Here is a 19,211-nt window from a genome sequence, read left to right as displayed (position 1 = left end):
ATCTATTAATCTTTCTTTATATTATATAAAAGATATTTTTATACAATTTATATATAAATTATATACAAATACATATGTATATATTATACATATACATACATATATATAGAAATATATAGAAATTTATATAGAAAAATATATATTTTTATTTTAATATAACAAAAATATGTAGTACAATCTATGTTATTAAAAGTATAAGATTAAAATTTTTTTGTCCGTATACTAAATGTTCTATTAGAGGAATATATTTTAATTATTTCCTAATCATCATATTGTATAAAAGAATGAACAGGAACACTAAGCTTATCTCGACCTTTTAACAAAGTTAATTCCATTATTACTAAACATTCAACAACATTAGCATCTACTGACTGTAGTAATTGTATAGCTGCAGCCATGGAACCTTTAAATAATATAAACATATTTTTTGATATTGTTCTTATATAAACAATATATAAACATTGTATACAAAAAAACATTCATCTTAATATAATTTTATAATAATCTTTATACTTTACCTCCAGTTGCCAGCAAATCGTCAACAACTAAAACTCTAGTTCCTTTGTTGATGAATTCTGTTTGCAATTCAAATATGGCCTATAAGTATTAAAGAAATTTTATGTATTAAAAATAATTTACAAATAATCAGAATTACATATACTTTGAACATACTTCTCCATATTCTAATGAATATTTCTGTTGGGTAACTTTGCCTGGAAGTTTACCCTCTTTTCTGATAGGCAAAAAGGGTTTGTTTAACTCCATACAAATCATAGGACCAAGGAGGAAGCCACGTGAATCCAGTCCTACAACTAAATCGATTTCAAGCAATAAACTGTGTCTCACAATTAAATCCCTTAGTGCTTTTAGAGCTACAATATCGTGAAATGCACCAAATATGTCTCTGAAAATGTGAATGATAATGTGAGATAATAAATGTAAAATAGGATCAATATAAAATCAGAATTCTTGATCCTCTAATTTTTAAGCTCTTGTTATGCACTTACCGGAAAATAATTCCAGGTTCAGGAAAGTTTGGATAACTCCTTATAGCATTTTTCAGTATTCGTAATTTATCGGTGTTGTCCATTATAATAATTATGTTTTTAAAAATAATGGATGTATTTTCGAATAATTCCTACTTCCGATTGAACTAAAATTTTACATATAAATTCAATATGAAAATTAAAGTGATCCCAACTTCGGAAAATGAAAAAAAAATTTTTTTATATAAGATGATATCTATCAACTAAAATAGATTCTATATAATGTATACAACATATATAATATATAAACATCTATGAGATTACATAGATTACGTAACCTAACCTAATCTCATTCTACATCTATATATGGTATATATATATATATATTTATATAATATATACAGTGTATAAATATATTTTAAAATATAAATACATATACTTATACTTATTTAATATATATACTTTATAATATATATATAGTAAATATATTTTCTTCGCTTCGCATAAAAAGTCGTAAGAAGAACTATGTAGAACCTCGTTTTGCGTTAAAAAATATATGATGGAGACATATATCAGTGGAGATGATGAGTGAAGTGTGTCCCCCTCTCTACGGGGAAGAGGAGGAGGGGGGGGGGATTTCCTGCAGAAAACTAGACATTAGAAACAGGTTTGAGTTGAATTTCGCTTTGTATAGAAAGAATTGTAAATTCACGAAAACCTCGCTTCGCATGGAAAGTCGAAAATCCATACGGGACTTAGGGACCTTGTTTCACCCCATAAGTAGGAAAAAGGATGAACTTCACTTTGCATGTAAAGCCATACAATCCTAGTTTTGCATTCGAAGCGAAAAAAGGGGGTTACAATTTTTCGCGCAAAGCAAGAACTACTCTCATCATCCGGTATTTTGGATTTCTCACGAGAATCCAACTACCATATATATTATATTATATTTATACATTTGTAATATATATCACATAGAGTCGATTTTAATTGATAAGTGCCTGTCTTATATAAAAAAATTTTTTTTTTCTTTCCCCAAGTTGTAATCACGCGCATCTTATTTTTCGCGCATTGAATAGAATTTAATTAACCGATCAAAAAATGCTTTGAAATAATTGCATCAAGTTAAATATACCTTAAATTTTCTAATATTTTTCTATGCGATATTTGGTATTACTTTGATGACGTTTATTTCGAAAGCACTAGCGCGCGACACTTGACGACTTGAGCCACAATCGTGTCTCTTGATAAGACGATCTAACGATAACAGATAAAAGTTCTGATATTGACCGAAAAGATATGTGATTTGTAATATTTTAAATAACTTCTACAGATTATGAATTGTGCTATTTTTTAGATGCGTTTTATAAATTCTTGTATGATGCACATAGAACAAATTTTTAGTCCCGGAGTAAATCCGTAAAATCCATAAAAAAATTGATTAATTACAGTTGATTATTCTCCTTACCATCAAAGACTTGGTCAGTTTTTTACGGTTCTGACTAAAGGTCTGTACGTGCAAAAGTTTTTAAATTCAAGAATGATTTGAAATTAGATTAATGTCGAAAATCATACAAAGAATGCACCCGGAAACATAATCGCTCATTGAGCGCTTTAATGAGTTTTTGCACTCATAAAATATTACATATTTTTTTAGATATAAAAGAATATACCAACAAGAGCTCATTCAGTGAGTTGTGCTTTTGGATCCAGTGTTTTCTCACAAACTTATATTATCGAAAAAATAAAAATGATGAAACGCACGATATATTAAACAAACATTTATTTATATTCATATACAATTGTCTATAAGAGATACGCACTTATATACCTCTCGATATTTTTAGTAAACAAAATAACTGCTAGTTAAATATAATAATAATAATTATATAAAATATAATAATAATTATATATTTAATATTTTACAACGATGTGAGCATTAAAAATGAAAATATATTTACAGCATGTAATATTGATAGAAAATTAGTACATATGTATACATATATATATTACAAAATGAGAAAAAATATACTTCTTCTCGAAATTAGATATTTTGTGTGTGTGTGTGTGTGTGTGTGTGTGTGTGTGTGTGTGTGAGGGACATGTATCCATACTATTTATTAAATATATGAAATATTAGAATATAATCTGTTATGTAAAAAAGATGCAATTTGAAGTATTTAGACGCTAAAAATTTCAATTACATTATTTTTTACAATATCTCTATTGATCATAAAATTTATATTGCATATTATATACATTTATAAATCAATCTCTAAGAATCTGTTTAAGATGTATATAAAAGCAAAACATTTCTCTTTCCATTTTCCAAGATTATTGATATGATTAAAGAAACATTTCACATACATATATATACATTTAAATAAATTGTTAATATTTTTACTCATTTAGAATTGAATTAAAAATAACATATAATTAATAATTATATATATATATATATATATATATATATATATAAAAAACAACGTATCATATAAAAATACAAACCATTTAAGTAACTAAATATACATTAAAATTATTTTTCTTACATATCCTTGTCTGGAAATAACATAATCTATAAAATACAGAATAAAATTATACTTTTAATTCAATATTTAAATAGGAAGAAAGAGAAAATGTGTGTGAGCTTTGCTTTTATATCTTCATTTTTCAATTCTTATAAATTCAGAATTTTGATTTCGAAAGCGATATTCATCGATCAAACGATATCCTTCTCGTTAAACTTTCGTCGTTGCCAAGAGTTTGATATAATGCGCTTTGTGGGTGATCTCAAACTCTTGGGCCGGCAAGAAGCATTGCGCTTGTATCCTTGGATGTCGCAAACGCCTTGCAAGATTCCTACCAAGCACGGCAAGGGTGATGAGGAGAATGCCAGTGGCAGCGACCACAGCCATGACGATCAACACCTCTATGTTCTGTCTGCTGTAACCCTGCTCGAGTAGCTCGACGCAACGGAATCTCTCGTGGTCATCCACCAAATTGCTGGACATAACGACAATATCGGTAAGTTCGTCCAGACTAGCGCACACTCTGTAATAGCCGGGCAATGATATCTCGATGTCGGGGACAAACGTGGCGCTGCAATTCAACCTCTGTCGATGCACTACGGAGACCTCGTCGAACACGATGACGGATAGTTGACAGACTGATAATGAAGTTGTATTTTTCGCTTTGGACAGAACTGCATTGATATGTAGATAGCCCTTATCAGATACATTTACATGAATACCGGTGATTCGCAAATAAGCATCAAGAGATGTTTGCGTGGATGTCAGAGAATAAATGTCCTCTTCTTTCGTATACTGATACTCTTCCGTCGTTACCTCCTGCTGGGTCGTCTTTTCCAAGACGATAACGTCACTGCAGCCGAGACCAAGTGACACATCATCGTAGGCAGTGGGTACCAATAAGACTACGCAATAACGGTACCTGTGACCTAATTGTAAATGCAGAGAAGCCGGTATGGTGACGGGAAGGGTGCAGGGATCTCGCATCATCTGGGAGTCACAATGCAACGGACTGGACTCTGTTTGAATCTCGCTGTCGCCGACAGTTTCATAGACGATAAGCGAATCGCAGGTGTAATGTTCAGCGCACTGTTCCACATGCCATAACAAATTGATACCGGTTGATTCGTCGTAATGGAATTCTTTAAGACTTAGTTGCGCACCTGCCGGCGGCGTGGGTTCACCGCAGAGCAGACTGCCTGGCGGCACCTGCGTTAGGATACCGTTCTCCAAAGCTGGTGGTGTCGCGCACACTGCCGATGACTTGTCCTCCTCTGTCAGGCTGGAATTTGCCAGCCAATTAGCAAACTCCAACAGGGTGCAGTCGCAATTTAAGGGATTATCTGCGAGAGAGAGCCTCTTGAGACGCAGTTTTGATGTTAGCACGTCGCTTGCCACGATTGTGATGTCATTGTCGTCCAACCGAAGATCCTGCAAACTCTTTAGTGGCACTACCAGATCGGCCGTCAACGCTCGCAGAAAGTTGTGCGTTAGATCTAAACTAATTAATTTTTCTAGATGAGCCAAGGAAGCGCTGGAGACGGCGACGATGCGATTGTTTGCCAGGTCCAAACGCGTCAAGGTTGTCAGGTACTTAAACGAATGATCCTCTAGCACGTCGATCTAGCAAATCAATATTTAACGACTTAAAATAAAATCATTTTGAAACAATCTTTCTTTTATACTATTTCAGATGAGAATCTAATTTGACTTAACTTTTGAATCGACACTCACCTGATTGTGACTCAAGCTCAAATAAGTAAGATTTTTAAGACCCATAAGAGCCCCCTGTTGAACGTTGACAAGACCATTCTCTGAAACTGTGAGGAAATGTAATTTGGGCATTTGCGGCAATAAATTAGGACCCATTGGACCTAACAGCAGATTGTTCGACAGGTCCAGCTCTTCCAAACGTTTTAGACCTCTCAGCGCCGATAAGGCGGAAACGCTTAAACGATTTCCTCGCATTCTTAACGAACGTAACATTGGCAATGTCAGGAAAACCTGCGGCGATAACTGTGACAGCAAATTATCGCACAAATCCAGATAAGTCAAACTTGACAATCCCTGAAACAGAATGTTTTATTGACTCTTTAATCGAGTTTATTATTTTTTTTTTTTTATTTATCATAAGTATATTTTATGGTTACTGTTTCTAATTCATATTTTTTTAATATAATTTCTGAATTTATTTTTTTTCTCTATAAAGCTGCTTAAATAGCTAATTTGCACAAGCAGATTTTAAGCAGAGTCTCGTTAATAATTCGTCATTAATTTTTTTACAACTAATCGCACCTTGAACGAATCCGCCTCTAACGTTTTCAATTTATTATGAGATAAATCTAATCGATCCAGACCGATTAGATGTGATAGTGCGATCGTGGGAACTGTGTCCAGGAGATTGCTAGGCAGTCCTAGCGCTTGTAATGGTCGCGTTAGTGCGGCAAAAGCGTCCTCGTGGACGTGTCGCAGCTCGCCGGTGGATACGACTAAGCCATGAAGTGCTATATCCTCAAGGAAACGTGCCGGCAACACGGAAATCCCTGTCACAGTCACGTCCAGCAATGATATTGCGTCCGGTCGACTGTGCTTCAAATGCTCGTTGATGGTCTAAGAAGAGAGCAATAAATACGATAAGAATAAAATTCTTTTTTCTGTCAGAATTTTATCTCAGAATTTACACATCGCTGCCGCGTCTCTTAATTCTATATTTTATAATTCTTAGATTTACGATAAAAATATCAACATCGAGAGGATATCTATTCAGCATAAAACAACGTGCTGTGGATGCTATCGAGCAAGACGAAATGAGCGAGGTCGAGCGGAGAAGAGGAAAGGGAGAAAAAGAGAAGCGAGTACAATGGGCTCTTGAATAATATATGTATATACGACTTGTATTTCATTGGCAGTCTATACTCACCCACGCTCTTCCTGGACGTTGCTTAAAAAGTAACGACCTCGATTGTGCCGCGAAGCGTAACATTAGACATTAGACATTAAACTCGACTCATTTTTTGGCATATTTTCTGAGATTTTCCTCGAGAAAGGTTTATGTAGGTCTAATCAAAGGGAACTAACTCAATTTGGCATGCCGATTAATATTAAATAATAACCATATATTGCTATATGCAATGGTTTATTATTGTAATTACTTGTAATGCCGTTCTATCGCCAGTGCATCTGAGCGTGTGTGGAAAGTCGCAGGAACACTCTACGCCTGCTTTTGTGATATTGGGGCACTCCCACACAGTGTCAGGGGAAGGCGACGACGATGATGACGGCGTCGGCGACGGCGACGGCGATGGCGATGGCGATGGCGATAGTAACGGAGATGCGTGGGATAGATTTTTCGGGATGCCATCATCTTGCGTTATCACAGTCGCCGAAGATGACGAAGATGTATTTTCCTCGATCGTGGACGTATTGGCTGATGTTGCTGTTAACGTGGACGTTCTCGTTGTTGTGACATTGTCTTCTATCGCGTCGAGACATGACGTCATTACCAATCCTAAGATGAGCAGGTTTTGAAATAATTTCGGCATCCTGGAATAAAATAATTGATATGTATATATTGCATTTACGAGCTTCTATTATATAAAAAAGATTTTTTTTTATTATACGCCTTGACAAGTAATACTGCTAAAGTATAAAATCTCGATTTTGTTTTAGCTGACGCACGCAAATTCATTCTTAAACGCCAATTACTGCTAACCATAATTTAGAAGTAACAAGCTCCAAATTGCGACGAGTGTGCGAGATATTACAAAAAAAATCCTACAACACACATTCATAAAAAGTATATTTAAGTTTAATGTCTCACGCTTATTATACCGAGTTATGGCTCATCACAAGAAACGACCTGGAAAAGTTGTTAGAGCTCGAACGAAGATTGCAAGAAAGCGAACCATTAAAAAACAAGGATGCTTTAAATTCAGCGTTATCTATGTATTTAAGGCACGTGCTCAAATTTAATTTATAAAAATCTTACGCATGTGTGCGTGTGTGCGTGTGTGTGTGTGTGTGTGTGTGTGTGCGTGTGTGTGTGTGTGTGTGTGTGTGTGTGTGTGTGTGTGTGTATGTAATAAATTCTAAGTATTATATAAATGATCCAATGCGCGCTTCTTCGTTAACAATTTTTCATTAAAATCATTGACTTAAAATCACTGACTGAATATTATTTGAGTTAATATACAGATATCGTAATATCGTAAGAAGACTCATCATATGTTACGATCAAATGGTCCAGACGCAAAAACGAGAGTTAATTAAAAAAGTATTAGACTGTGCTATTGGACGAATGCTGGAATATAAACAGGAAATTGTCAAACTGGATTATACGGATTATACGTACGTTTTTTTCATTTTTATTCAATTATCTTTAATTTCTAAAGAAATATTTTGTTTGCACAGATGGCCTGACGATATCATGAATCAATTGAAATTTACGCCAGATGATATTGAGCTATTCGCATCGGTATCCGGCCGGGAACGTGCAGAGGAACGCAAAAAGTTTATTCAAGAGTTGATAGAAGGTGCTTACAAAAGTTTGCAAAAGAAAATTTTAAATTTTTAAAATTTTAGAAGAAGCTGAAATATATTGAAAATATATTGGCAAAATTAAAATTCAAATTTTCGAATGTAAATTATATAAAAAAATTTAAATAAATTTTTTAATTTAATCTTCTAGCACCGCAGGTGGAAGAACCCACACCAACATACGTAGAAAGTGTGCCCGAGGTCGATGATGAGACATTGAAGACGCGCATCGCGCGAAGAAGAATACGCGTCGCGCAACCCGAAGTAGAAATGGTTCGCGAAACACCCGAGGAAAAAGCCGCCCGGGAAGCGAAACTTGCTGCCGAAAAAAGTATGCGCGATGCGATGTTATTGATACAACGTCATGAGAGAGCCAGAAAGGGACGCAGCTACGGGACAGACGGTACTTGAAAAAAAATAAATAACTTTATTAAATGAAATTTTTCAAACAGAATATCGTATGAATGAAAAAGATGCTATTCGGATGTTCATCAATCTTTTTTTTACGCTTGTCTATTAATTAATGCTGCTAAATTGTTTCACAGTGAAGCGTATGTTCGATTACAACAGAAAAGTAAAATTTGGAGAGATAACACCGAAGAAAATAGATCGCACCAAGTACATTAAATCAATAATAACGATACAACGCGCATGGCGGCTCTATGCCGCTAAAAAAGCTATAAAAAGACGTATCGCGCGTCTTGAAGAGATGTTGGGGATGATAATACCAAGCTGGCAATGTCGCAAAATAATCGCGAAGGATGATGACAACTTTCAGCGACGACGTGCTCTGATGCCCGTGTTCGACGCGCGTACCGCAAAGGCAACCGACGACGAACGTGCGAAAGTAAGTTTTCCAAAGAGAATTTCTAATTTATTACATGGTCATGAAAAAAAAAAATAAAAAAGAAGAAAATAAAAAATAAAAATAAAAAAGAATATGAGTTTAAAAACTAATTGATTTTTAAAAGCTGTTAAGAATCAGAGGTCCCGGAATAATGGAGGACATTACCGATGAACTTCACGAGTGGTTCATAATCTGGTACGACGCGGTAGGACATTACGATGCATTTCCGGCGGCAGATCTTGGTGGCAGTGTGTTGATCGCGACTGGGCAAACTTTGACGCCACAAGAATATTTAATGGAAAAATTAGAAAAAGAGAAGCAAGCAGGCAAAAAGGCTGAGGCGCCTGCACTTAAAACCGAACCTGTCAAGGACGAAAAGCCTGAATGGAAAATGCCGCAAACGGATGCTCTGTCCTGCTTAGAAGAAGCAAACAACGAATTTATCCGAAATTGGAGTCTTCGCAACGAAGAAGATAATCCGGAGCAAAAGGAATATTTAGATCTGATCACCCAAAAGCTTTGTTACGAGTTGCAGCTTGAAATGAGAGAGATAGTAGACGAGCTTATGAGAGCCGAACTACAATTATTAAATAAGGCATTACTGAAAGATCACGCAGATGATGAGAAGAAATTTACGATTCCAACAATGCACAGAGGTGATCTTAATGAAGACCTGTTACGAATTATTTATTAATTAATATATGTAAACCAAAATTTGGATTTTGTTTGATTATTGTGACAGATTATATAATGAAAGATATTGAGAAACTCAAAATAAAGAAAAAGAAGGATATTTTAGAAGATGAAAACGTTAAGGACTTCCTCAACGAGCTTTTACAGGCTAAAATTATTAGGAACTACCCAATTATTCTTTTGCGTGATTGGTGTGGCGATCTCTCTTATCAAAATTATGAAGCACGTCAGGAGCTTCGGGATTATAGGCATCGACTTGGAGAAGTAAAGCAGCTCGTCTTAGAGTATTGCGTGTTACCTTTAATTTCCAAGGAGACACATCAAATCGCACCACTCGTGCGTTCTGTGTGCATCTGGGGATTACCGGGAACCGAAAAGACTTCTCTCGCTAATGCTATTTGCACAGAAGTAATATCTTGTCTTCCTCTCTTTCTTCCTTTCTTTTTTTTTGTACATATCTTTCTTTGTAATTATTAATAAAACAATCACTAAAATGTATACCAGTATCAGAAATATCAATTTTTCATCAATACTTTTCATCAATACTTTATACTTTGTACGTTGCAATGTTATTATTATATTAATAAAGAAAAACGTATTCCTAATCTCTTTGAACTTTCCTAGGTTGGTGCATTACTCTTCGATGTGTCGGCGCCTGTTTTGGTTGATAAATATATAGGCAAAGAAGAACAGCAAAGGCTTATCGACATGATTTCTAAAGTAGCCCGTGTCTATGCACCTTCTATTATTTATCTTGACGCTGGCGAGAAACCTTGGCTGAGAAAAGTTCCGCCAGAGGAAATGTATCTTCAACCCAAACGATTCGCGAAGTACTTTGTTACACTAGTCAAAAAAATCCAACCGGGCGACCAGGTAAAATTACAAAGATTCGAAAACAATTTGTTACTTTTCTAGTAATTTCATTATTTTCTATTGTAATTTTTTTGTATTAATATCACGATCCCTCTTCCCATGTCTATGTCGTTCTCAGCAATTCGTTGTTTCGATGTTTAAAAGAATTTTAGACTTATTAGAAATATATATCGTGAGAACTCGGGGTGACACTCCTAAATTGGAGGGCTGTATCAAAGCGAACGTAATCGAGCAACGCCCACTTTGTAAAATTCTTGTTATTCCCGAGATCTTTCTTCAATATGAATGAACTCGCCGCCACCTCGACGAATCCACATACACCGGGCTCTCTCTTTTTCTTTCTCCTGCACCGCTCGGACCTCTCATCTCGATCGCTCGACGTTGCTCATCAATGAAAACACCTCCTACCTGTATATATAATCGTATGAGGACGTAGGTGGCGGCGAGTTAACGTAGGATTTAGAGTGTTGGAAATTCCGGACAGACTACTGTTATTCACTGGCGTAATATCGTAGAAGGCAGAATGATATTTATAGAAACGCATTAATCTACTGGCGTATTTTATTCCGGATTTTAATTTAGATTTGTGAGAATTAAAATAATAAATAAATCGCAAGATAAAAGTAATGAAATATAATGATATATAATTTAAGAATATTACGCTAAAAGAATATCCATCCGGTGAATGAAAATGGACTAAAATGGATTGAAAATTTAATTCATCCGAGTGCTTATAACTTTAAATCCATTTAAATTCATGTAAATGAATATTTGAATCCATTTTTAGGGAAAAAACTTTTTCTGAATTCAATTGGATTGGAAAATCTGCATTTTCTACGTAGAATTTTGAATCGAGCAGTATTAACGATTCAGTTTTTAAAATTGAACCTATTTCTGGATTGAAAGACAAAGAAAATGTGCTTCTTTCAATTTCTATAAATGGATACAAAGATATTAGGCATTGAAATCAGATTCCAAATTTTCAGAAGTACGTATTCGCGAACGTTGAAGGAAATTCTCTTCAATCCATTTAATTTATTTTCTTTTACCGAGCAATGCATGCGTAAACGAAATCCAATTTTTGTTATACCAATTATTACTAATCATAACAAATTCATTCAACAGATACTATTTCTCTCGCTGTCCGAAGCACCGCAAAAGGCGACGGCCGCTTTTATCGGGTTCCATGATAAATTTATAATGGTGCCTCTCCCCGACTACAATACGTTATACATGTACTACAAGAATCTATTGATGAAATATCACGGTGTCGATCGCAATATCGATGTGTCCTGTCTGGCCAAAATGTCCATCGGGATTCCTATGAATTTTATCCGGCAGGCTGTGGAAAAAGTGCTGTCGCTGCGCCGAAGAATCACTCTTAAATCCAACCCATTAAATCCGATGGAGATTATGAATGAAATATTGAAGTATCAACATCCTACGAAGGAGATGGTAAAGACTCTCGAGAAATTTGAAAAACGGTTGGCCAGAAAAGCCAAAGCTTTGGAGGAGGCTGATTAAACGCAAAAAACTAATGCGTTTTATACGCAACACACTTTTCTTGAAATAAATGTACGCGTATCACGTAAGTTTCATTCAATACAAATGCAATAATTTAATTATGCATTTTGCCACAGGAAATATCGAAATATTTTACGTAAACGTTACGTCGAATATTCTTGTGCAGAAAACTACGTTATAATATTTGCTGAAAATGCTGAAGCGAGAGTACGTACCTCTAATGTGTAATGTGTCAGTCTCGAACGTGTTGCCAACCCTTGCACCCTCCCACACCTGACCTCGGTCTCAAAGCGGAGGAGGAAACCAGTAGCACCCACGCCGGTCAAGTGTTCGCGAATGCATCGTGCATCGTGCTATATCGACGAAGAAGGATCCTTAGAAATTTGAATATCTCCTGGTATCATATCCCGTCCCTTGGAGATTTTCTACGAGCTCTTTTCTCTTATCTCCCGCCACCCTGTTTTTGATGGAATGTGACGGCCCCGAAAGCTCTCACTTTTCCGGTATCCCTTTATCCCTCGCGATACCGTCGCATAATTGTTGCACGCGAGATTTCTCCACGAGGGATTTGCACCGGCAGTACGAAATTATACGATCCCAATCAGTCAACGACGAGGTTCACCGTTGAGGTTCACCGTTCACCGCATGGGATGTGCACGTGTGTCGCACGTGAGGGGCATAATTTATCGAAAATGTGCGTCCTGGTCGGAATTATCGCGCGGAGAACGAACGCCGCGTCGACTCGGTCGGAGGAGGATCGCGCGGTGACATGAATGCCCGAACAGTAGGATGACCGTATCGTACGAATGATCGTACGATATGCGTGCCACTGCGAGACACTGTGCGTCAAGGAGCATGGCTCGGGGACCGCTTCGAGAGACGAGAAAACGTCGCCTCCGCCGTCCACACGGTGGGGACTCCCCCGGTCCATGTCGGTCCGTCCGTCCGTCCGTCCGTCTCTCTGTGTGTCTCTCGGTTTCCACATAGCATAGCCATGTATGGAACACGGGACGGCGTGTTTCTCTCTCCCGGCCCTTACGCCCACTTGCCATACGCCATCGCGCTCTCCGTGCCGGCTCTCCGCCGAAGCTGGAGCAGGTATCGTCACGATTGACCGCGACGGCGAGGAGAATAGCAAGAATGACAACGACATCACGGATGAACTATTGGGAGAAGGACGCATTTAAAAAAATGAACGTTTCTTTTTCTTTTTTTTTTTTTAATTTTTTTTTTTAAGAAATTTTAGAACTTTGGGATATTAGTGGTTTGTCGTGCATTTTAAAGGACATCGACAAAATTAATGAAAGGAGATAAAATGAAACTCTTAACTTCTTCAATTAGTCTAATGAAGAAACACACATTTTTTTGTAACTAGACAACATTCCGCATTTTTTTCATTTTCACCGCATCCGCGATATCAGAAGTAGCACCGAATGATTTTCACATGTGTCGTTTTTATATGAACGAGAGATGGAAGAGACGTAAACAAGAGAGAGAGAGAGAGAGAGAGAGAGAGAGAGAGAGAGAGAGAGAATAGGTGGGATAGTAGGGGGCTTTGAAGGTCTTCGGGGTCCTCACGAAATGCTCTTTGATACTGGAAATCGGTTTGTCGTCGTTACGAAATCACGTAAAACCGGGCCTTTACGCCCACGCTGCAGCGAGAGACTGGCACAGTCGCGGTGAAAGAAAGTCCGACTTCTTTAACAAGCTCGCGATGTTTATATCAACGCCAGAAATTAAATTCGACCATTGCATTTAAAAATCGTCGTGAAAATTGGATATTACATCAAATTTTATTGTTTATTTTAATATTTATCGAGAAATTAATTCTTGTAATTTTTTAAATTACAATAACTTTCTAACATAAATGATAAATATTTTAGTCGTAATGTTGTGTTCTCGCAATATAAAATTAATTTAAAAAAAAAACACCAGAAATGTAAATGCAATTAATTTCAGAGAATGTTAATCGATATGAAAGATTGGGATTTTAAATGAAAAAAAAATAATTATAATGATATGCTGCTTTGCAGCTTCAGATTATTCGATCCCACGATCAAAGTCCATTACTAATGCTCAATTGAGAACGGCAAGCGTTTTTCACGAACCGAATGGAAAGTCGTACGATTCCATGAAAGATGATCGTTTGCACGATATACTGTCCAAGGGGCTCGTGTGCTTGCACAAAAAGCTGTATCCTCTGAACCGGCTGTATTGGAACTAGTTGACTGACCCTTGTGTCTTGTAATTTTATATATTTTCTCGGTGATACATGGTTACATTACAGTACAAAATTACGAAGTTTGATCTAGAAATTGTACATAAAAGTATAGGAAATCAGATAATTAATGTGAACTTAATGTAAACTTTTAATAAATTTGCAAAAAAATACCGTAATAATATTGCTTGCAGTTTAATATATATAACATTTTGTAACATATATAATATGATATATATAACATATTATATAAATTATGTATTTCTTGTTTCTATTGTCTATACTATCAATGTTTGCTTTTATCATACGTTTTGTATTGCACAATATATAGAAAATATTTTATATTTATTTTTATTGTATTTTATTATAGAACTTACAATAAGTATAAAAATGAGAAAATGCTGTTATGGCATATAAATATTTTGCTTATAAATAATTGCACGTTTATTTACAATGATAATTAAATATTTTAAATTTCTAATTTGAACATATTATAAAAAAAAATTTAACATTTTCATTGAACCGATTGGAAAGCTTTCTTATCTTTAATTATTACATTATTTAAATTATTATATTATTACATTATTTAAAAATCTCTTCCATTATATCAATATAATCCTTAACATCATTTATATATCTTCGAAGAAATTTATGATCTTTTCTTATATTTTTTATTAAGTTCTTAACATCTGTTTCTCTGTAAAGAAGAAAACGATTTTATTAAATTTCCAAACAATTGTTTAAGCTGACAATTGTTTATGAACTTACTTTATTTTACCCAGCAGACATTGAACGCTGATATCATCTGAAACGAGTTTGTCAAAACGTTTAACTTTGATTGTGATTCTCAATATAATGTCCATTTGTTTGCTTCGACAGGTAAATGAAATTCTAAAATAAATATTAATTTTGTCAGTGCATATATGTTGATTATACTCCAATAGTGTCAACGCTTAATATAATGTAGCATAAAACATATGATAATTTAATATAAATTCTTACTTATCGTAAGAAATGTCCATTAAGTTTAAGTCATCTAAACACCTCAAGTCGAACATGAAATCCATAGCTAGTTTTACATCTTGCGAAATAAAGTTGAGCATTGGAAGAATGTCCTCTTGAGTTTTATATAAATTTGTAAGTGTTTTCGCGTTTATTTTCTCTAGAATTAATTTGTGAACTATCCTTATTAATATTCCTGCGTCATCTATTATAAAAAAAATATAAAAGGCATTAAAATATTGCGATTTTATTTTTCGATTAATATTTGTACAATTACCTGCAACGAGGGAAATAAGTTTGATTTCTTTAATCAAATTTTCTTCGAGGTCATTACGATCATACGACGACAAGTATATTATTACCAATAATGAATTTGACATAAAGCCAAAAACGATAATTTTCTTGTCAAAATTTTTAAAATGCACATTCCAAATGCAATCTTCTCTATAATAAAATAATATTAAATCTCATTATCTTAAACTCTTCTCGATAATAAAATGTAATAGAAATATATATATATATATATATATACCTTATAGCATGCATTTCTAATTTTTGCGATAATATTAAAAACGGATCTTGCTCGGTCAAAGATTCCTCTTCATTTGTGCTAGTATATTGTTCCGCAACGAGTTTTTCTGTTAAACATTTGTCTTTTTCTTCTGCGCTGTGCAGTTTTACTTCATTTAAATTTTCTTTTTTTTTTTTACATTTTATTTGATGTTTAATTACTGTTTCTGTTCTGTTGAGATGATCATCGCATTCATCTATCTCTTGCTTTTTTTCCACATTCAAATACTGTCTTTTTATTTTAATATTATCCTGTAATTTTGTATCTTTATTTACCTTTTTTGAGATATATTCTCTTTCGTTTATTTGATCTTCATCTATTACTTTAATTTCTGTGCTAATTAATGACATACAATTAAGATTAATATTTTCCATTGTCATAATTTCTTCATTTTTTGTATTTGTTAATAATATGCTTTCTTCGTTCATTTCTTTATTTTCTGTAATATAACAATTTGATTCATTAAGTTGATTGTCATCAATAATTGTCTTGGCGGTCTCTTGACAATCAACTTCCTGATTATCTTCAATTTTATCTACTATAATTTTTTTGTAACAATCTTCCGTTTGGTTATTTATCGATTCCTCTTTTTCTGTTAAATTTGTGAAATAATCATTTGCAACATTTTTTCTAGAATCTATTGGATATTTAGATTCTGTTACATTATTTATTATTAATCGATCAGAAATATTATTGATTGATACATCAGTAACGACCGGCAACTGAAATTCAGATTGAACTTGGTGAGAGGAATTCTCTTCTTCGCTGTCCGGATATTCAAACGATGGTGGTGTAATCGATTGTAATTCCACAAGATTGTTTTCTAAACTTTTTCTTAAGAAACTACACCTATTAATCTCGTTTAGACTGTCTCTGAGATTTGAGTCGGATATTCGCGTATCTGCATCAGTTTGAAAAGTTGTTCTTGTGGATTTTTCAGCAGATAAATACGTCTTTGGCAATTTTTCAGAAGATGGTGTAGTATGGATAATATTAAATATTTCCTCACGATGCGGAGAATTCGAAACAACTTCAGTAAATTCCATAGATTTATGTAATATTCTGGTTTCTTCATTAAGACAGATTGTGCCTTTGTCCTTTTCACTGTGTATATTTTCCTTGGATAATGATTCACAAGTAATAGTATCAGTAATTTCTTGTCTGCTTTTCGTCGACACTGCTTTTGTCATTTCCATAGATAGATTAAGAAATGTAGTTTTATCATTTGTAAATATTGGTTCATCTACTTTCAAATTTTTTTTATTATAAATATTTGAAGACAGTATGGTATTTACAGGTACTGTCATTTCCATCTGTATATCATTAAAAATCTCAGTTTTATCAGTTTGATCTTTTCTCAGATCATTTCCTTTAACTACATTTTTATTGCAAGTATTTTTTTCATATATCTTCGGTGATATACTAGTCGCTTTCATTAAGTTATTAACAATTACATTATTTGTATGACATGTGTCAGTGCCTATAACATCTCTAGATGATTGTATTACAGATGTTAATATCATTGAATCATTGGCACAATTCACATTTTGTATTTGTTCAGAAATAATATCTATAGAAACAATATCAGACTGTAAATTGAAAGCTGTTGAAAATATATTGTGATCATTATTTGCAACATCCCCCTTCGTATCTTCACAATTTTGTATTTGTTCAGAAACAATATCTTTAGAAACAATATCAGATTGTAAATTGAAAGCTGTAGAAAATACATTGTGATCATTATTTGCAACATTCCCGTTCGTTTCTTCACAATTTTGTGATATCATTGGAATTTGTTTAAAAATTCTTAAATCAGAAGTAACAGACATTGTAGACATTGGCACAGCCTCTGTAATTTCCATTGATATATTATTATAATTACTAGTATAATTTGTATCTATATTATTTATTATATCATCCTTTTGTGTCTTTTGTTTTTCTATATGTGAATTTGCAGATATTAAGAAAGATATTGGTGTAGTTAATTCCATAGACAAATCTTGAATATGTGTCTCATTTAATTTAGAAGTGTTGTTTGGACATGATTCAGAATAATTTTTGGCAACTTTATTCGTATAATCTTCTTCAGAATCCTTATATATAATAATATTGTTTGGCTTTATATTTTTAGATATATGAGATGCATTTGTTATTACAGTTTGTCTATATGACTTCTCATCAAGCAATTCTATATGTTCTTCATTCTTGTCATTATATGTAACACTAATACTTGATATTTTATCTTCAAATCTACTTGGCAATGCAGTATTTTCTACTTGGAATACATTAGATAAATCTGTAGATATTGGATTTGTAAAGTCTAAATTATAGTTTGTATCATCTTCTTCATTTGCTATTGCAACATATTTTTGTGATATCTGATCATCTATTACGTGAGTACTCATCGAATTACTTTCAAAGTTAATACATTTATTAACACAGCTATTATTAGAATTATGTAATGATGCATTTTCTTTTGATTCAGTTTCACCATTTTGATCAGTTACAGAGGATCCTTTTAAACTAGAATCATGTTCTTCATAGGTATTATCCCAAACAGTTCCTTGTTCAGTAGAATGACAAAACTCTCTGTATAGAGTAGGATATTAAAACAATAAATTGTAATCAAATGTTACAAAATTTTATGCAAAAAACTTACTTAACATGTTTCTTCTCCGCAAAACTAACACGTCTCTTGATTTTTGATGGAACTGGGCTGTTTTCATCAGAAGAAGAGTCAAAGTTTACATTTTGCAATGGTTGACGTGGTTTACGTGGTTTAAGAATCTGTTCAAGAACAAATTTCATTAATTTTTAACAAAGATACATTAATGTCATTTAGAGCAAAAAGGCATCACTAGAGTTTCTTAATTTGAAAAATGATTCGTGTTAATTTCTGTCAATGTAGATTAATTTTAATTCAGTTTAAATCTATTCTTTATTTTTTTTTAATTTTTAGAATAAAAAAAAAGAAGAAAAACAAGTTAAACCGAATAATAACCGAAAAATAATCTACATTAGTAGAAACGACCACTAGACAAGCTAAAATCATGTGTAAACTCACCGATGATCGTCTAAATTTATTTCTCTTGGAGTCAGATGGAATCCTGCGACAAATAATATTATTTTTTTCTTGTAGCATTTCTGTATTATAAAATACGCATTTCACACACAAAATAACGAGAATGGAATAGGCAGCTTCAATACCTACATTTCGTTCGCATACATAAGAAAACAGAAACATCGGAGGAACGGTTGAATTTGATTCAAAAATCTCCGTCAGTGCTGATCAGTGCTGCAAGCGTAAAATCCCATTTACAATGCAGATTCGTAAGCTTCAAGTCCCGGTCTATAATAGGTGATTTAAGTCTTCAGCTATAAAAAATGGACGAATCATAGTCGAAGAATAGGAGAATACTCGACTATGATTGGT

At 33.9% G+C, this 19,211-nt stretch overlaps 4 protein-coding genes across 9 annotated transcripts; 1 reads left to right on the top strand and 3 right to left on the bottom strand.

Annotated features, from left to right (window-relative positions):
- Nucleotides 1-122: 122 nt before the first annotated feature.
- Nucleotides 123-1,818, bottom strand: Aprt (adenine phosphoribosyltransferase). Of its 3 annotated transcripts, none has more exons than XM_089080119.1 (5): nucleotides 1,426-1,818; nucleotides 1,008-1,153; nucleotides 673-904; nucleotides 519-597; nucleotides 123-403 (listed from the first exon to the last, which is right to left on the bottom strand). In XM_089080119.1, the coding sequence occupies exons 2-5, from the start codon at nucleotides 1,088-1,090 to the stop codon at nucleotides 261-263; spliced, it is 537 nt and encodes a 178-aa protein (XP_088936245.1). In that variant the 5' UTR covers nucleotides 1,091-1,153; nucleotides 1,426-1,818; the 3' UTR covers nucleotides 123-260. The 3 variants fall into 3 exon arrangements, with proteins under 3 accessions (XP_088936245.1, XP_011639741.2, XP_011639750.2); XM_011641439.3 differs by having other exon boundaries at nucleotides 1,449-1,816; XM_011641448.3 differs by having other exon boundaries at nucleotides 1,521-1,636.
- Nucleotides 1,819-3,724: 1,906 nt separating this feature from the next.
- Lrt (Leucine-rich tendon-specific protein) lies at nucleotides 3,725-12,325 on the bottom strand. 2 transcript variants are annotated; one of them, XM_025218659.2, is made up of 5 exons: nucleotides 12,203-12,325; nucleotides 6,667-7,057; nucleotides 5,810-6,124; nucleotides 5,249-5,581; nucleotides 3,725-5,137 (listed from the first exon to the last, which is right to left on the bottom strand). In XM_025218659.2, exons 2-5 carry the CDS (start codon nucleotides 7,054-7,056, stop codon nucleotides 3,725-3,727), a joined length of 2,451 nt encoding a protein of 816 aa, XP_025074444.2. In that variant the 5' UTR covers nucleotide 7,057; nucleotides 12,203-12,325. The 2 variants fall into 2 exon arrangements, with proteins under 2 accessions (XP_025074444.2, XP_011639717.2); XM_011641415.3 differs by lacking the exon at nucleotides 12,203-12,325 and having other exon boundaries at nucleotides 6,667-7,305.
- On the top strand, nucleotides 6,907-14,389 carry LOC105428863 (dynein regulatory complex subunit 11-like). Of its 2 annotated transcripts, none has more exons than XM_089080342.1 (10): nucleotides 6,907-7,035; nucleotides 7,184-7,468; nucleotides 7,709-7,861; nucleotides 7,925-8,046; nucleotides 8,202-8,453; nucleotides 8,596-8,897; nucleotides 9,022-9,553; nucleotides 9,640-9,998; nucleotides 10,215-10,463; nucleotides 11,589-14,389. In XM_089080342.1, the coding sequence occupies exons 2-10, from the start codon at nucleotides 7,326-7,328 to the stop codon at nucleotides 11,985-11,987; spliced, it is 2,511 nt and encodes an 836-aa protein (XP_088936468.1). In that variant the 5' UTR covers nucleotides 6,907-7,035; nucleotides 7,184-7,325; the 3' UTR covers nucleotides 11,988-14,389. The 2 variants fall into 2 exon arrangements, with proteins under 2 accessions (XP_088936468.1, XP_088936467.1); XM_089080341.1 differs by having other exon boundaries at nucleotides 6,946-7,078.
- A 220-nt stretch (nucleotides 14,390-14,609) lies between these two features.
- LOC105428845 (uncharacterized) lies at nucleotides 14,610-19,101 on the bottom strand. Of its 2 annotated transcripts, XM_089080340.1 has the most exons (8): nucleotides 18,990-19,101; nucleotides 18,843-18,885; nucleotides 18,438-18,565; nucleotides 15,740-18,367; nucleotides 15,485-15,651; nucleotides 15,208-15,412; nucleotides 14,974-15,096; nucleotides 14,610-14,902 (listed from the first exon to the last, which is right to left on the bottom strand). In XM_089080340.1, exons 1-8 carry the CDS (start codon nucleotides 19,004-19,006, stop codon nucleotides 14,788-14,790), a joined length of 3,426 nt encoding a protein of 1,141 aa, XP_088936466.1. In that variant the 5' UTR covers nucleotides 19,007-19,101; the 3' UTR covers nucleotides 14,610-14,787. The 2 variants fall into 2 exon arrangements, with proteins under 2 accessions (XP_088936466.1, XP_025074453.2); XM_025218668.2 differs by lacking the exon at nucleotides 18,990-19,101 and having other exon boundaries at nucleotides 18,843-18,983.
- Nucleotides 19,102-19,211: the final 110 nt, after the last annotated feature.

This window comes from Pogonomyrmex barbatus, unplaced genomic scaffold (genome assembly GCF_055798465.1).
Source record: "Pogonomyrmex barbatus isolate J1 unplaced genomic scaffold, ASM5579846v1 scaffold3, whole genome shotgun sequence".
NCBI lineage: Eukaryota > Metazoa > Arthropoda > Insecta > Hymenoptera > Formicidae > Pogonomyrmex > Pogonomyrmex barbatus.
Note: the sequence above shows the minus strand (reverse complement) of the source record. Positions and strands in the feature narration are given on the sequence as shown.

Excerpts from the sequence above, each read along its gene's own strand:
- Lrt (XM_025218659.2), bottom strand. The coding sequence starts at position 7,056 with ATGCCGAAATTATTTCAAAACCTGCTCATCTTAGGATTGGTAATGACG. Across the intron at positions 6,125-6,666 it reads GCGATAGAACGGCATTACAA|ACCATCAACGAGCATTTGAA; the intron begins GTAATTACAATA and ends CTCTCTTCTTAG. Across the intron at positions 5,138-5,248 it reads TGAGCTTGAGTCACAATCAG|ATCGACGTGCTAGAGGATCA; the intron begins GTGAGTGTCGAT and ends TTGATTTGCTAG.
- Aprt (XM_089080119.1), bottom strand. The coding sequence starts at position 1,090 with ATGGACAACACCGATAAATTACGAATACTGAAAAATGCTATAAGGAGT. Across the intron at positions 905-1,007 it reads GAACCTGGAATTATTTTCCG|AGACATATTTGGTGCATTTC; the intron begins GTAAGTGCATAA and ends TCACATTTTCAG. Across the intron at positions 598-672 it reads ATTCATTAGAATATGGAGAA|GCCATATTTGAATTGCAAAC; the intron begins GTATGTTCAAAG and ends TAATACTTATAG.
- LOC105428845 (XM_025218668.2), bottom strand. The coding sequence starts at position 18,920 with ATGCTACAAGAAAAAAATAATATTATTTGTCGCAGGATTCCATCTGAC. Across the intron at positions 15,652-15,739 it reads TTAGAAATGCATGCTATAAG|AGAAGATTGCATTTGGAATG; the intron begins GTATATATATAT and ends ATTTTATTATAG. Across the intron at positions 15,097-15,207 it reads ATGGACATTTCTTACGATAA|AATTTCATTTACCTGTCGAA; the intron begins GTAAGAATTTAT and ends TATTTATTTTAG.
- LOC105428863 (XM_089080342.1), top strand. The coding sequence starts at position 7,326 with ATGTCTCACGCTTATTATACCGAGTTATGGCTCATCACAAGAAACGAC. Across the intron at positions 8,898-9,021 it reads CCGACGACGAACGTGCGAAA|CTGTTAAGAATCAGAGGTCC; the intron begins GTAAGTTTTCCA and ends GATTTTTAAAAG. Across the intron at positions 9,554-9,639 it reads GATTCCAACAATGCACAGAG|ATTATATAATGAAAGATATT; the intron begins GTGATCTTAATG and ends TTATTGTGACAG.